The following is a 16,154-nucleotide window of genomic DNA, read 5'->3' as shown; positions in this document are numbered from 1 at the left end:
GGCATAACAAATAGAAATAATATAGATGGCAAGAGCATTAGAAACTCATCAATATTAATTTTCAATGCATGCGTAGCGTACATAACAAGAATTGGCTTTATGCTGACATTTCTGTCTGTGTCATTTCTCACAATGAGATGCTATCTCCATTCTCCCCCGGACATGAGAAAATGAGAGGATATGAGAGGATCATTTCACTCTCAATCTCCAACACAGTCTCGCCTTTTTATTTAGGCCTATAAAGTGCTCATCAAATGTGTTCTGCCGAGCAGTGTGGAGGAGAATGTAAAAAGCAGATACCTACGTGCTTTTACATACTGTACTACATTATCAAAAAGTGGCAAACAATACAAACATTAATTATAAGATACTGTATGCATGAGGCTATAATAGAGGTGTGTGTGTGTGTGTGTGTGTGTGTGTGTGTGTGTGTGTGTGTGTGTGTGTGTGTGTGGGTGTGTGTGTGTGTGTGTGTGTGTGTGTGTGTGTGTGTGTGTGTGTGTGTGTGTGTGTGTGTGTGAGTGTAGAGAAGAAAGTGAATCAGAAAGAAGTTGAACACATCACACATCAGTGCTTGCATGTGTGTGTGTAAGGGCATGTGTGTGCCTGCGAGTATGCGTATGGCTGCGTACATTTCTAAATGTCAACAGGGGCACGCTTTGAATAATTCTCATCACACAGAGGACAACATAATCCTCCCTGATTGATCAGTAAAGAGACATCCTGTATTATTTCATTCGAAATTACTTTAGCCAACTGTCACAGGGGCATATAGTGACACCACTGTGTGTAATTAATGTGCAACGATTTAGCATTTATTATCCTAGGCATCATCAGGGGGCACAAAAACAAAAAACAAAACATCCCTAATAAATTTGCAAGTTTACAGCTCATCGAGCCAGATGGTGCTGCTAGTTGAGGGACCCGTTTTAATTTGATCAACCAGATGTCTTCATATATTTGCTGTTTATTTGTTGTAAAGAGACCTTGACAACGTCACGTTAGCTACTTGCAACTGGTACAGATGGGACGCTCGGTGGATCCTAACTGCCAAGTTACCACACACTTCTGCAGTGACTTAAGCCATGATTTAAACTTCACCATACTCACAACACTTATAAATGAAACATTACAGTACAAGAAACATTTCGGGAATACTGGCATCCCAATTTTGGCCATCAATAGATGAAAAGTTGAAAGTTGAAAATAGAAGTGTATTTATTCATGTATTAATTCATTAATGTGCTTCTGATGTGTTCTTTTTTTTTAAATGTGTGTATTGTATGACATCACAGTGTGCCGACATTAAGGCAGCTGTAGAAACACTGATGACAGTCTCATTAATGAGCAATAAATAATTCACCTCAGTAGTACCTCAGTTCAATATTCACCACTGATACATCAAACACAGACTAGATCAGGGATTCTTAACCCTTTTCATTTCAAGGCCCTCCAGTTTCGCATTAGGCCACGGACCTACATTTGATCTTCATATTTCTTCGTTTTTTTTATCCCCCTCGGACCACAATCTACACTGTAAAATCCAAGTGTGTTCATTTAACTCTGAGTGTACAAATGAAACAAATTGTACACTCTCAAAGGGTCCATCAGGTTCCTAATACTAACTAGCCGGAAAACAATGGCTATAAAAGTACAAAATGTCAAGATCGCAGGCAGTGCTCTCTTTGACGTTACTGACGTCAAAGATTGGTCCATTTTGTTCCAAAAATGTGTTGTGCAAAAGTTGGCCCGCTGGTGGCGCTATAACAGGCCAATGTAAGAAGGGTGGTATCTGTTCCTTGACCTATTGGGAATGTGCTTGCAAGATTTCACGCACATTGCAGGCTGTGTTCATGATTTGAGGTGGCCAAGTGGCTTTGGCCACTTTATCGCTGCTTGCAGCTATATTCATTATTATTTTTTGTGTGTGTGTGTGTGTGTGCACTTCATAGGCATATTAGATAAAGGTCCTTAGATTGTGTGTAGAATGTTTCATGCAAATTGCAAAAAAAAAATCCTAACGGGTTTAAGCGTTTCAACGAACTGCTCAAAATGATATAGCGCCCCTCTTTGGCCAATTGGGGTAAGATTCGTTTTAGTGATATTTGGACTAACACTCTACATCTTTGCCAAATGCCATGAACATGTTACTTTGCATGTATGATTTAGAGGCAGAAGAATAATTTGCATAAAACTGCAATATTCATTGAATTTATTTAAAAAAGCATGTTTCAATTTTAAAGAAATCCGATCTGACAGATCTTTAGATATCGGTCCAAAGTTCACGTAAAAAAAGTTTTGTGCACGTGGAGCGAAAATTCCAGAATAAAAGCGGGTTTACGCGTTTTACAAACTGCTCAAAATGGCGGAAAATCGAAGGGCGGAGCTTACTTAACAACGACACAGATGTCTTCCGCTTGAGTCAAAGCACGCGTGTAATAAGTTGCATGTCTTCAAACGAAACGAGTCATGACTTATGCCCGTTTGAAGTTTGAATTTTCAAACGCTTCGTATAGCGCCCCCCTTTGGCCGATTGGAATAAAATTGGTTTCAGTGATACTTTGACTAACCCTCCACATCTTTGCCAAATGCCATGAACGTGTAACTTTGCATGTATGATTTAGAGGCCGAAGAATAATTTGCATAAAACCGCAATATTGATTGAATTATTAAAAAATTATATTTCACTTTAAAAGAAATCCGCCGAGACTAGTTTGACCATATTGGTCCAAAGTTCATGTGAAAAAAGTTTTGTGCGCGTTATGCAAAAATCCCAGAGGAGATAGATTTTTACTGTTTTTCATATAATTCAAAATTCTGGGGGATCTAAAGGTCAGAGGTCAAAAGTCAGAGCGTAAAAGTTGTTCGGCATGAGGAGACGCATACGTGTATACAGGTTTCATGGCTGTACCTAAAACACAGCATGAGCTATACCTGTTCAAAGTTCGCACTTTCGAAGGCTTCCTACAGCGCCACCATTTGGCCGATTGCTATAAAAAATAATAGCACACTTCGCCACTGTAAACTGAACACATTGATGTTTTTATTTTCATTTTCTCACTAAGTATGTAGGAGTAGAAAGGAACCGAAGATCCCGTCTACTGATTGCCTGCTTGCCTGATAGATAAATAAATAATGACAATATCTAAAGTGTGCTCGCCTTATAGGCGAGCCCACAACTAGCAATCATTCCGCTGGAGATCCCCTGGAACTCCCACAAGGACTCATGGAGTTGAGGACTATTTATGACCCTTCATCTGAACCTATGTGTTGGGTGTTGGCATTGTGGTCACTTCACTTTTCAGTTTAGTAAATTAATTTACACAACAACAAAAATTTAAAAATTATATTTGAAATGCTATTTTCATTATTGTGTTGATTGCGACCGTCAGGCCACCATGAGGCTAATTATTGCAAAAAAACACATTTTTGGACACTGCTCCTACAAATTTTCCCCTAAAATCACGCATAGCGATACATGTTACCTGACGGTCGCTTATCTCCCGATTAGGGAGTCTTACTGGTACTGGAATCAAAATGAATATACCACAAAACTACTATGCAGCCTTTCTTGCCATGCTGGGTCAGTAGACAGGAATCAGGAGGAGCATCTGTTGTGTGCTACTAAGAGATAGTATGGCTTGCCTACACACGTAAAATCAAATGTGGACACGTGTACAAATTGACCCAAATGAATCCAAAAGGTTGCCGTTTAGGTCCATTCTCAAAGTCAAATGAACGCGGAGGATTTCATTTTTCACTCGTAGGTTTTTAATTAGCAGTACTGGACCACCGAAATGTTATAAGGTTCAAGGTTCTTTATTGTTATGTCTTGTGTACATACTGTATACCAGAGGTCTTCAACAGGGGGTCCGCGACCCATAGGGGGTCCGCGGAGCTACTGCAGGGGGTCCTCGAAATTGTTGCTTGATTAAACAATAAAAAATATTTTTTTTTTCTTGAAAAAAATCTTTTTTTGCCATTTTCCACATTTATGTTAAAAAAATTAATCATGATTCTATCCATTTTCAATAGCTTTAATACATGATTACTATGCAATTGACAGTTGTTGATATTATTGACATTGGTTCTCAGTTAATAATTAGTATGTTTAGAAATGATAGTGTTATGGCCACCCTGCTCGCTATAATATATATTGTACATGTTTAAAATAAAAAAATATGTCATAGCCCCGACCCCCCAACCTACAAGGTGGTAGGGGGTCCCTGCTCCATCTCCCCATCAGTTTGGGGGTCCCCGGCCTGAAAACGTTGAAGACCCCTGCTGTATACATAAGAATGCAAATACTTTTGTTCGGCTCCTCGGATATCCTAAACACTGCCACAATCAGTGAATACATGATTACATTATTACCATTATGTTTGTATCTGTAAAATTAGAAATGGCTCACACAAAAGCCTCTCAGCCAGCTGATCTAGGATCAGATATAACACTTCACAGTCAAACATTTTTAACTAGTGTTCCTACTCTGAGATTATACAAATCACAAGTAAAGTTTTGTTCATCTCTATCCCAAGTTTAATGTTAGGAATTGAAAGATTAGGGTGATGTTACAAGTGAATATCTCCAGGCAAATCCAGGTTGACCAATAAGGGGCACATTTACACTCTGAGCCGGTCTACTGATGCCACCTAGTGGCTAAAACATCAGAGTTTTCATGTACAAGTGGCCATTATTTGTAAAGGATTGTTATTTTCTTTTTTTTTTATCATTAAAAGACTATACTTTCCCAATAGGCACATATGCAGCACGTGTCAATTCTTCTTACTTGAGGTTGGGTTTGTGAGAGGGGTTTCTTTTAGGGCAGGGTCTAACTGGAAAGGTCATGAACCTGTCCGTTCCAGAATGGTCATTGGCAGAGGGCTTGGCTTGACAGGGCATTTTCTGGCTAGAAGGTTTCCTAAGGGACAGAAGAAACAGACTTGGGTAGATAACAGATAAATCAATAAGATGGATGTGGGCAGGGGCGTCACACCAAATTCTGGGCCCTGGGTACAAGGATTCACTGCGGGCCCCCGATGAATGTTAACTATTGAAAAATAGCAGATATACAAGCTCACAGCGCGGCACCGAGTGCCGCGCTGCGAGCTTGTATATCTGCTATTTTTGAAAAATCGTGAAAATGTGAGCAAGAAACCTATGTCAAGGACCCCCAAGATGATATGTATTTGGCCACGGACCCCAATCTCAAAATATTTAGTTCCAGGGACCCCCAGAAGCAAAATTTGAGTTAGAAATGTTTGCTTAAAAATACCTATATTCAAAGATTTTCACACATTTTCACAACTTTTCAAAAATAGCAGATCTACAAGGTCGCAGCGCGGCACTCGGTGCCGCGCTGTGAGCTTGTATATCTGCTATTTTTCAATAGATAAAGTTATTAGGGCCCCTCCACCTTGGGCCCTGGTAACTCAGTCCCACTTTCCTACCCCTTGTGACGCCCCTGGATGTGGGTAAAACATATTTACAGAGTTACAGTCCAATGGTGGTGTTACTTATAGCAATATCACAAAATGACAGCTAGCTCAAAAACTAAAATTCATCACAAAATTAAATCAGGTTTATGTACAGGATCTACTCTCTTTTAGAAATATTGAATGGTGGCTTTCAATTGTTTATTCTCAAATGGATACATGGAAAAAAAAACTAGATGACAATCACATTTTTTGCATGCCTCAGCAATACTGCAATGACTATCTCGACAAGAGGCAACATTGTAAGTGTTCTAAAGCAGTGGTTCTCTGGCAGTGACGCTTTTCCAGTTGAAAATACAAGACCATGGTTGTAAAGCAGTGCTCCAATGACTTCTAATGACTACTTTTATTTCTTTCTTTTTTTGTCAGAGAGCATGTCAAATTTAAGGACTGCAGATTTTGAATGTCATCAATAAACAATATTAGATTACATTATATTATATTGTTGAAATATTGACTCAGTCCACAGGCTTCAAGAATACCATTACAAACCTGTTCAAATGCAAATGGCTGTTCTTGGGTTCAGTCTTCGACGGCATGTTGTTAGAATTGTGTGTTTGCGGTGGCACAAGGCCCAGGTCCCCTGTCTTGAAGTGGGACAGTTGGGATTGTGCTGACCTATGTGTAAGAAGTACAGTAAGTACACAGGCTGAACAGTGGTATGTAGCAGAAAGCAGCGCCAACATAGTTCATACATATCCAGGAATCAATTTCCTAAATAAGAAATTCTCTAAAAACAAAAACATACTATATCATTTCCCATAACATAAATGTATTTATTTGAGTTTAAAAGTGTTAGATAGTGGCATTTTCACCACACCCCAGTCAAATACCTGTTAGCCACAGGTTCCGAGATGAAGTCAGTCATGGTGTGCCCTTTCCCCAGCAGGGCGGCGCCATCCAGAACAGCCAGCACCTTCTGCATCATATGATTCCTCCGGGCTATGGCGTCCACCTCTGAGTCCTCTTCTTTGGGAACTTCCTGGGGTGAGAGGGTGAATGGTTGATTTATTTTACATGTTATGTACATCTGCTTGCAACAGGGAAGCTTTTGAGTGGCGGAGCAACACAATGAATACACACACCAACGGTGTCTTTTAACCTTCTTACACCCAACAGACCATATTTACACGGTGGCCATTTTTCTCATACGTTTTACAAGATATCATATTTCTTCCTTTTCATCATCAATCAATAGGACCATTTCATCATCATCACCTCCCAAGGACGACGTACAAACCGGCCAAATTGTGAAAATGGTATTTCAATAAAAGGTATCGGTTTGGCAATCAGAGGGAGTCTGTGATATGTGGTTTTCAACTGTCATGCTGGCTTCATGTGGTTTTTCTGACAGCAGAAGATGGATGGATGACCTTCAGAGCCTGTTTGAGAGCGATGGCGACATCCTGCAGGATGCTCTCCAGTTGGCCCTGCCTCTTCCTCTCTTCGACTAACTCCGCCCCCAGCCGCTCCACCTCTGCTCTGTTTCTGACGCACTCCTTCAACACTGACTCGTGATCCTGTCTGAAAAGACACACCATAAATTAAGATTTATAAAATGTTGTATGTTGGAGTCGCGCACTGGAAAATATGACTATCTACAAGCTCATAATGCAACGCGTTGTGAGCTTGTAGATCGCCTACAGCAGGGGTCTTCAACAGGGGGTCTGGGACCCCTAGGGGGTCCCCAGAGTTACTACAGGGGGTCCTCCAAATCTTTGTGTGATAGAAGCTTTTTTTCCTCCTTTTTTATATTAACCACTTGAACCCTAGCGTCCATATTCTGAGAACTTTAGCCAAAAATAGCAGATCTACAAGCTTGTGATCTTGTAGATCGGCTATTTTCGGCAACAAGTTTATTAAGTATTGACGGTCCAAGTGGTTAAATATCTGGAAACACAAATTGACATGAATACAAAATGCACTGATGATTGTGCTGTCAAACGATGAAACTATATGGTATCTATGGGTTGTGGGGGGTCCCTGCTTCATCTCTCTCTCTCGACTATAAGGGGTCCTTGGCCTGAAAACGTTGAAGACCCCTGGCCTACAGAACACCTGGACATAAATCAAAAGTGTCAAATGTTTCAGGATTCTTTACTCTCCGCATTAGCAAATACTGAGACAGGAAATAAACTGGATGCATTTTGTTGTCAAGTTCTTTTTTAATCTTGTTTGATGTTTTTGAAATCTAGTCTCACTGAGATTGAAAAACTATTTATTATGATCAGATTGAATTGAACATCATTATAGACTGTTGCCCCGAGGACTACTAGCATTTCTGTGGGTTATCTGCACAGCATAGTCTGCACAGCATAGTCTGTGTCTATCTCGCATCCCAAAAAGTTTTTGACAAGCACACCTTAAACTTAAACCTTCACTCACATTCAGCATTTATGATATCAAGGCACTGAGACACAAACACGTCAATCAGCCAAGCTGAAGCAACTGACACCCAGCACACAGTAAAATCCTCAGTGTAAAAAGTGTATATATATTTTTTTCTAACACTAACTAGGTCCATTTGGATCATTTTTTACACTCTCTGACTGAGTTAAACTAACACTAAGGATTTTAGTGTGCACAAAAATCAACACGTTGCCTAGCATTTTTTAGAAGCCCAGTTTGGAGACGCCAGTCATCACTGCAGATGTGTGGCGGTCATATTGTGAGTGGCTGTCACATCATCATTTATTTGTCACATTCTCTGTGTTGTGAACGCACTAGAGACTGAGAGGCAAACAATAATAATCATTCAGCAAGTGACTGATGGAGCAGTGAGGAGGTTCAATGAAGGAGGATAAATTTTGCTTACATTCCACTAGGCAGGGGCGTCACAAGGGGTAGGAAAGTGGGACTGAGTTACCAGGGCCCAAGGTGGAGGGGCCCTATAGTAACTTTAGCTATTGAAAAATAGCAGATATACAAGCTCACAGCGTGGCACCGAGTGCCGCGCTGCGAGCTTGTAGATCTGCTATTTTTGAAAAGTCGTAAAAATGTGCGCAAATCTTTGAATATGTATTTTTTTAAAGCGAACATTTGTAACTCAAATTTTGCTTCCGGGGAGGGGTCCCTGGAACTAAATATTTTGAGATGGGGGTCTAGCTGTGGCCAAATACATATCATCTTGGGGGTCCTTCACATGAAAACGTTTGAGCACCACTGACAAAGAAACATAAGTTTGACATGAAACAAGAAACATAAGTTTAAACATGATGTTCACACATTTTCACGATTTTTCAAAAATAGCAGATCTACAAGCTCGCAGCGTGGCACTCGGTGCCACGCTGTGAGCTTGTATATCTGCTATTTTTCAATAGTTAACATTCATGGGGGGCCCGCAGTGAATCCTTGTACCCAGGGCCCAGAATTTGGTGTGACGCCCCTGCACTAGGTCAGGGGTTTTCAAAGTGGGTGACGGGGCACCCTGGGGTGCCGTGACAGCAATCCAGGGATGCCTTAGAATGATTTGATGATATTTGGAATTCATCAATATCACTACATCAATATCACTTCACTATGTGAAGACCTGATTTGCACTGTACTTGATGAGTTCTTTTTCCATCTACAGCCAACTCTCTTCTCCAAAAATAGCAGATCTACAAGTTCACAACGCATCGTAGATCATCTATATTTGGTGAACTTTCCCCCCAGAATAGGGATACTGGGTTTCAAGTGGTTAAACATCAAGTCTAACGTTATTTTCAGTCAGTTCTGATGGAAACAGATATTTATCCGCGACATAGCCTACCGTATCTCAGGTGGAAAGATGTGCATATTTACGTCGTTGATATGATTTAAGTTTCAAAAAATGAACAATTCAGGGGTGCCGTGGATGAAAAAGTTATTTACGGGGGGTGCCCCGAAAACCCCTGCACTACATGCACACATTTGTTTTCACTGCATTCACAAAAATCAGAGGATCTGTCCTGCGAATAATATAAAAAAAGGGTATCCAGTGCAAAAGTTGACAGTACACTTGATTCATACTGTATGAGCAGGAGTATCCAACCTTTATACTCCCTCGTACGACAGTTGAATAGTAGATATACAAGTTCACATCACATTGTGAGCTTGTGAGTAAATCAGGCTACAATCAAATGACCCATGAACAGAGCACTTAACCTCCAGGTGCTCCAGGAAAGCTACAGTACTCAGTTCTTCTGTCTGTAAAACATCTCTTAAGTAAAGTAAATTTTTATTGTGAATGTATAGTTCGTAAACATACTAATTCAAAACGGATCTGATACACATTCTTCTTGTTGTATTGTGTTGGCATTAGTACAGTCTCATGGGCCTTGCCACACTAGCATGATGTTGCTTGCTTGATTGATTGAAGAGTGTATTAGCAGTTTGCAATAGAAAGTACAGTTTCATGACAGCACAAATCATTGGTACAAGGTCAACTAAAAGGAGATCCTAGAAAGCCTTACGGCTTATTTACACCACTTTATGTACCGGTATCTCATATGCATATGCTGCCAATTCCAGTGACAAAATAATAAATTCCGAAACCATAAATGATTATATATGAAAAGCAGCAGATACTGTACCTGAGTGTGTCCATCTCAGCCAGGAGATCTGTGTGCTCCATCTGGAGCTGCTGCTGTTCCATATGGGTGGAACTATGCTCTTCTAGCTGCGCCTGGAGGAGCTCGCATTTCTCTGTCAGCTGTTCCACCACCTAATGGAAGAGTTTTGAGAATAATTAAGATTTGTATCGTAGTACTGTTCTTTTTATTTAAAAAAATATATATTTATACCTTTATTGATAGTAGATAGTAGATTGAAATCAGGGGAGAGACGGGGAGTGACGCGCAGCAAAGCTTGGGACTGAGTTACTAGGGCCCAAAAGTATTTTATACTTTAGCTATTGAAAAATAGCAGATAGGCCTATAGATCTGCTATATTTTTGAAAAGTTGTGTGCAAATCTTTGAATATATGTATTTTTTAAGAGAAACATTTGTAACTCAAATTTTGCTTCTGGGGGGGTCCCTGGCCTGGAACTAAATATTTTGAGACGAGGGTCCATGACCAAATACATATCATTCTGGGGGTCCTTCACGTGAAAAGGTTTGAGCACCACTGACATAGAAACATTGTTTTTTTTTTAAATATTCAAAGACTTGCACAAGTTTTCATGATATACAAGCTGTGAGCTTGTATATCTGCTATTTTTCAATAGTTAAAGCACAAAATAATTGAAGTGAATCCTTGTACCCAGAGCCCAGAATTTGGTGTGACACCCCTGCTCCCACACACCTTCTGGCTGCTTCGGCTCTTGTGGGTCATCTGTTTGACTAGAGGCTCCAGGACGGACACCTCAAGGCAGAGGTGCTTCTTTTGCTCCTGCAGAGCCCTGTTCTCCTCCAAAAGCACCAGGCTCTGGTCTGACAGGTGTTTGAGCTGGGTCGTGAGCGCCACGTTCTCGTAGATGGCCCTCTTAGTGGTCTCCGGCATCCTCTGCTCCGAAACGCGCTGAAACTCGGCCGCCACTGCTGCCACGTGGCTGTGCATCTCTTCCTTCAGCCTGGGGAAATGGGGGAGGTATAGTGCCCTCAAAGGGAGTTTGACTCTTGACCAGTGGTGTAAAGTACAGTAACTAGGTACATTTACCTAAGTAATGTACTTAAGTAAAAAAAAAAGAAAAAGAAAAGAAAAGAAATGGTATTTGTACTTTACTTGAGTATTTCCAATTTCCAATACTTTTACTTCTACTCCACTATATCTCGGATCCAAATATTGTACTTTTACTCCTCTACATTTATTTGAAAACTTTAGTTACTTATTACTTTGCAAATATAAATTATAATATTATAAAACATACATACACACCCTATTTTATACCTTGGCTATTTGAAAAAAGCAGATCTACAAGCTCACAACGAGTGGTGTGAGCTTGTAGATCTGCTATTTTCAAACATTTTGTACTTTGGTACTTTAAGTACATTTTGATGTACTTACTTTTACTCAAGTACATTTTGAATTCTGGACTTTTACTTGTAACAGAGTACAGTATTTTCCGGACTATAAGGCGCACCGGACTATAAGGCGCACTGTCAATGAATGGTCTATTTTCTAACTGTTTTCATATATAAGGCGCACCGGACTATAAGGCGCACATAATAGACGCTACCGTTGCGTTATGCATCCAACAGATAGAGCTGTGCTAAAGGGAATGTCAATGTCAATGAATGATCCATATATAAGGTGCACTGGACTATAAGGCGCACTGAAGTTTTTTGAGAAAATTAAAGGCTTTTAAGTGCACCTTATCGTCCGGAAAGTACGGTATGTCTATATTGCAGTATTGTGACTTTTACTTAAGTAAAATATGTGAATACTTTTTCCACCACTGCTCTTGACATTGGCTTTGAAATGTTCTTACTGACTGAGCGGGTTTGTATGTGCCGTGTACATTTGGTCTGCATTTCAACATTCTAGTGTCTCCCTAATGAAGCGCACTTTGTGATTCGGGACTGAGTCAGCAGTAAAGTGAAGCAGGTGTTGCTAATTATTTTACTACTCCAGCCTTAGTTTAAGCCAAAGGTGTGTATGTTCAGGGAACTCAATGCATTTTTGCTGGCCAAACAAAACGCTGGCAATTTTAGCATACTGAGCAGCATTATTATGTCCGCAGAGGTTTTCCAGTGTGTTCTAAAACTACGATATCATGGGTAACAGTAGCCTACCAACCTGTCCTTATACAGCAGCGCTTTTCTCTCTAGATTATAGATGGCAGTGTTGTCCTCCTCCTTCTGAATGGCCAGCTGCTTCTTAAGTGAATCATTCTCAGCCATCAGCCTCTCCTTCTGCCCACAGAACTCCTCCAGGGATGCCAACTTCCCTGCTGGGGTTGGAGGAGAGGAGGGGAGGGGAGGAGAGGAGAGGAGAGGAGAGGAGAGGAGAGGAGAGGAGAGGAGAAACAGAGTCAGACCATTGTGGTTTGTGGAAGGTCAGACACAGACTGTCACTGACTTACAATAAAAATGACATAAACTTGATTGAGCAAGCACAATTTACCACAGGGATTTGCACAAGAATCTTAAGACTGTGATGTGTTCATCTCTCTTTGTTTTTCAAATGAGTTGCTGAAAACCGCTTGACATGCATTTCACAATGAACGTCATTTGTCCCTAAACCAACTTTTACTTCAAATACAAGAACATTATTGTGGCTGCCTGACATTTGTATGAGTCATGAAACTATTTGTGTCCAGGCTTTTCCCATTAATCAATGTGAATTCAACCCCTATAGGATAATACTTGATCCCCAAACAAAACATATCACTATTATGTCTTTTTAATCACTAATTATAGCAGTTTTCTCAACAAATGTACATAAGAATGTGACCCAGCTATCAACACCTTGTCCTATGAGAAGAGGGCAGAATAGAATAGAAAAGTTAAAGGTTTTACACCCAGGGTCTTCAACAGGGGTCCATAGGGGGTCCTCAGAGTTACAACAGGGGGTCCTCCAAATCTTTGTATGAACGTTTTTCTCCTTTTTTACATTAACCACTTGAATCCTAGCGTCCATATCCTGAGAACTTTAGCAAAAATAGCAGATCTACAAGCTCACAACGCCTTGCGCTGCGAGGCGTTGTGAGCTTGTAGATCGGCTATTTTCAAAGGTTTGGTGAGGGCAAAAATAGCAGACTAAGTACAGAGTGAAAGGTCAATATTGACGGTTCAAGTGGTTAAACATGTATCTGAGAACATGAATCCAAAATACAATGATGATTGTGCTGTCAAACAATGAAACTATGGAATCTCTGAAAAGGTTGTGGGGGTCCCTGCTTCATCTATTTCACAACTAAGGGGTCCTTTGGCCTGAAAACGTATGAAGACCCCTGTTTTACACGAAACGACAAGAATGTTTTCTGATTGGGAGTTTCTCTCACCAAGCTCTGCGTTCTCTGAAGTGAGTCTATCCTTGCTCTCTTGAAACTCCTGGCGCAGCTGTCTGTCCTGCAACTCCATCTCCAGGTTCTTGGCCTGCTCCAGACTCACCAGGCGCTCTGACAAATCACTCAGTTCATCCTCCTTCTGCGCCAGGGAACGCTTCAGGTACGACACAATGTCTTTCTTCTCTTTCTGCAAAGTATTGTACTGAGCGGTGAGGTCGATCATCTGCAACTCCAGTTCATCACATTTGCGCTGGTACCTGGAGGAAGAATGAGTTGTAATTGTTTCGGGGCTCAAAGAATTGTGACATTTATCACTTCCTAACCCTACACTTTTAAAGGTGGGCTTGGTGCATCCGTAAAAATACACGGATAGGTGTGTTGTAACTTGCACATGGTTAAAGAAGGCTATGCCTGCCTACTGGTTAACAGCTGGAAGAGTGGGCAAATGATAACTCTGGGCGTATTTTTTAAAATATTTAATAATTAATTTTACATTTATCTCCTAAATGGACAGCCAATACAACATTTGCATAACCAGTCATTTTGGGCAAATAGGCTTAACAAAAGTTGAATGTTAAATTTAGGACTGAAATCATGTAGCCTATAGGCCTACTTTACATTATTTCCCAATATTTTCCAAAGCATACATCATTGATTGATTGATTGATTGATTTAAATAAATGACAATTTAACATTGAGGTGGCCACAATGAGTTGCCCTGCCCACTAGATCTGTATGTGCAAGTTAAGTGCACTGGCTACTGTGACTAGCCTGATAATTCAGTCCGCACATTACCACCCCCTGTTGGTGGGTGGTGTGTAACGAAGTGAAACGTAGTGTGTGAAGAGTCTGACGCTTGCAGTCAGGCAAGCTACAGACAGTACGCAACATTGGCTACAGTAGCCTACGCAAAAGCAGCTGGCTTAGTAGTAACATGTGATTTAGTTTTGTGTTGATTTGGAGGGCGACATGTTTTACTTACTAACTGAACTGCAGGGTCTAATCAAGTTGTTCTACACAGGCTAAAATAAGCCTACTGAAAGTTTTTATAACAGCTAAAAGTATAGACTTTGATTAGCCTACTTTCTCTCTTTATTTGAGCAACTGAGAAAAGTCTCACCTTTCCGACCGTTCCTCCAAAAGCCGTATTTGCGCTGTATCTTTTTCTTTATCAAGCAATGTGCCATCTGTTTTATTTGTCACGGTCGTCATGCCATCTTTTTTGTTCAGCTTTGTTTCGCTTTTTTTGTCATTCTTTCTCGGCATTTTCCCAGTCAAACTTTTTTGTCAGAGAGAAACACACACAACAGACCACACGTTGTTGCTATGGGATGACGTCATCATCATCTGTTCATTCATAAGATTGAAAACAAGTTTGCAAAAAAAAGAAAGAAAGAAAAGAAAACAAGTTATTAAAGCCACGCCCACATCCATGATGGCAAGCACTAGCCTACATTAGAAGACACCAGTTATCCAATTATCCAATATAGGCTATAGGCCTATATATTCAGACTTATAATCAAGGTATGCAATGCAGGAACAAATGTTTTATTATGCAATGCAGGGACAAATGTTTTATTTCGTAGGCTACTATTAGACTATTAAATTAATTTAAATTTCTATCAGTTGATGCCTCTATAGGCTATATAGCCTAGGCCTATAGCTAATTTCATTGCATTTTTTTATTTAATGTATGGACATGGAACTGAGCTTGCACTTACTGTCAATAGAGATCCTGAAAGATTATAAATTAATTATGAAGAGGCTTGTGGTATTTTTTAATACATTTTTTGTCTTAAGAATGCGACAAATACAAAAAAAATATTATTGAAGTCAAGTCTCCATGGCATGACTAATCAATAGAAAAAGTATTTTTGGGGGTGAACTACTTCTTTAAAGGAGAGTGGCTTCCAAAACGATTCAATGATGAGATTTATTTTCTTTTTGCTTTACAAACACAGGAGAAAAATAGTCGGAGGCCTTAGGCGCCGTACAGACATCTGCGTCACGCATCATCATCTTATCGTATGAGAATGGCCACTGGGTGCGCCGTTCTAATGCATTCTCAATGCAAGGTTGTTTGGTGTTTTGTCGTTGCCGTGTCTCTTCAAGAGCGTACAGGCTGCGGTTGAGCTAGAGACACGGCAACGACAAAAAACCAAACAACCTTCCATTAACAATGCATTAGTACGGCGCCCCCAGTGGCCATTCTCAGACGATAAGATGATGATGCGTGACGCACATGTGTGAGCGCGGCCTTAGGGTTTTGTTTAGCTCTGGTCCATGGCGTTAGTGGAGTTCTCCCTAACGCTATGTTCCTCTACCTCCGTATTCCTTGGCAAAACCGGAACACCCCGCCGTCTGGTCCAAAAATAACAAAAACTGTTTCGCCCCTCATCAAACCAAAGGTATCAGTGGACAGTTGAAAGCTTACTCTACTTGGACGAGGTCTGAGCCCCCCACCACACGATTAAAATACATTTCTAGGGCAAAATGAAAAATATTCCACCGGATGGAGACGCTCTTCCAGGTTTTTACGAAACAGCGCTTCCAACGTCGCAGAGTTGAATAACACCTAGTGAGACTAATGCTCTGTGTAATTCGGTCCTCTGACCTGCGCGGCAGTAGTGAGTTGGCACCTTGATGGCGACGACAAATAGTGAAAAACGAGAAGAAATGGAGTCTCCATCCGGTAGAATATTTTTCATTTTGCCCTAGAAATGTATTTTAATCGTGTGGTGGGGGGCTC

The 16,154-nt window shown here is 40.6% G+C and overlaps 1 protein-coding gene across 1 annotated transcript; it reads right to left on the bottom strand.

Annotated features, from left to right (window-relative positions):
- Window positions 1-4,785: 4,785 nt before the first annotated feature.
- On the bottom strand, window positions 4,786-14,655 carry cfap157 (cilia and flagella associated protein 157; the record flags this gene model as incomplete). Its single annotated transcript, XM_080738520.1, has 9 exons — window positions 14,526-14,655; window positions 13,400-13,662; window positions 12,193-12,346; window positions 10,759-11,026; window positions 10,049-10,179; window positions 6,869-7,019; window positions 6,329-6,477; window positions 5,988-6,113; window positions 4,786-4,921 (listed from the first exon to the last, which is right to left on the bottom strand). Exons 1-9 carry the CDS (start codon window positions 14,615-14,617, stop codon window positions 4,786-4,788), a joined length of 1,470 nt encoding a protein of 489 aa, XP_080594646.1. The 5' UTR covers window positions 14,618-14,655.
- Between the last annotated feature and the right edge of the window lie 1,499 nt (window positions 14,656-16,154).

The sequence above is a fragment of the Nannobrachium achirus genome (genome assembly GCF_963921795.1).
Source record: "Nannobrachium achirus genome assembly, chromosome: 12".
Classification (NCBI taxonomy): domain Eukaryota; kingdom Metazoa; phylum Chordata; class Actinopteri; order Myctophiformes; family Myctophidae; genus Nannobrachium; species Nannobrachium achirus.
The sequence above is the reverse complement of the archived record's forward strand: the minus strand, read 5'-3'. Positions and strand labels throughout refer to the sequence as shown.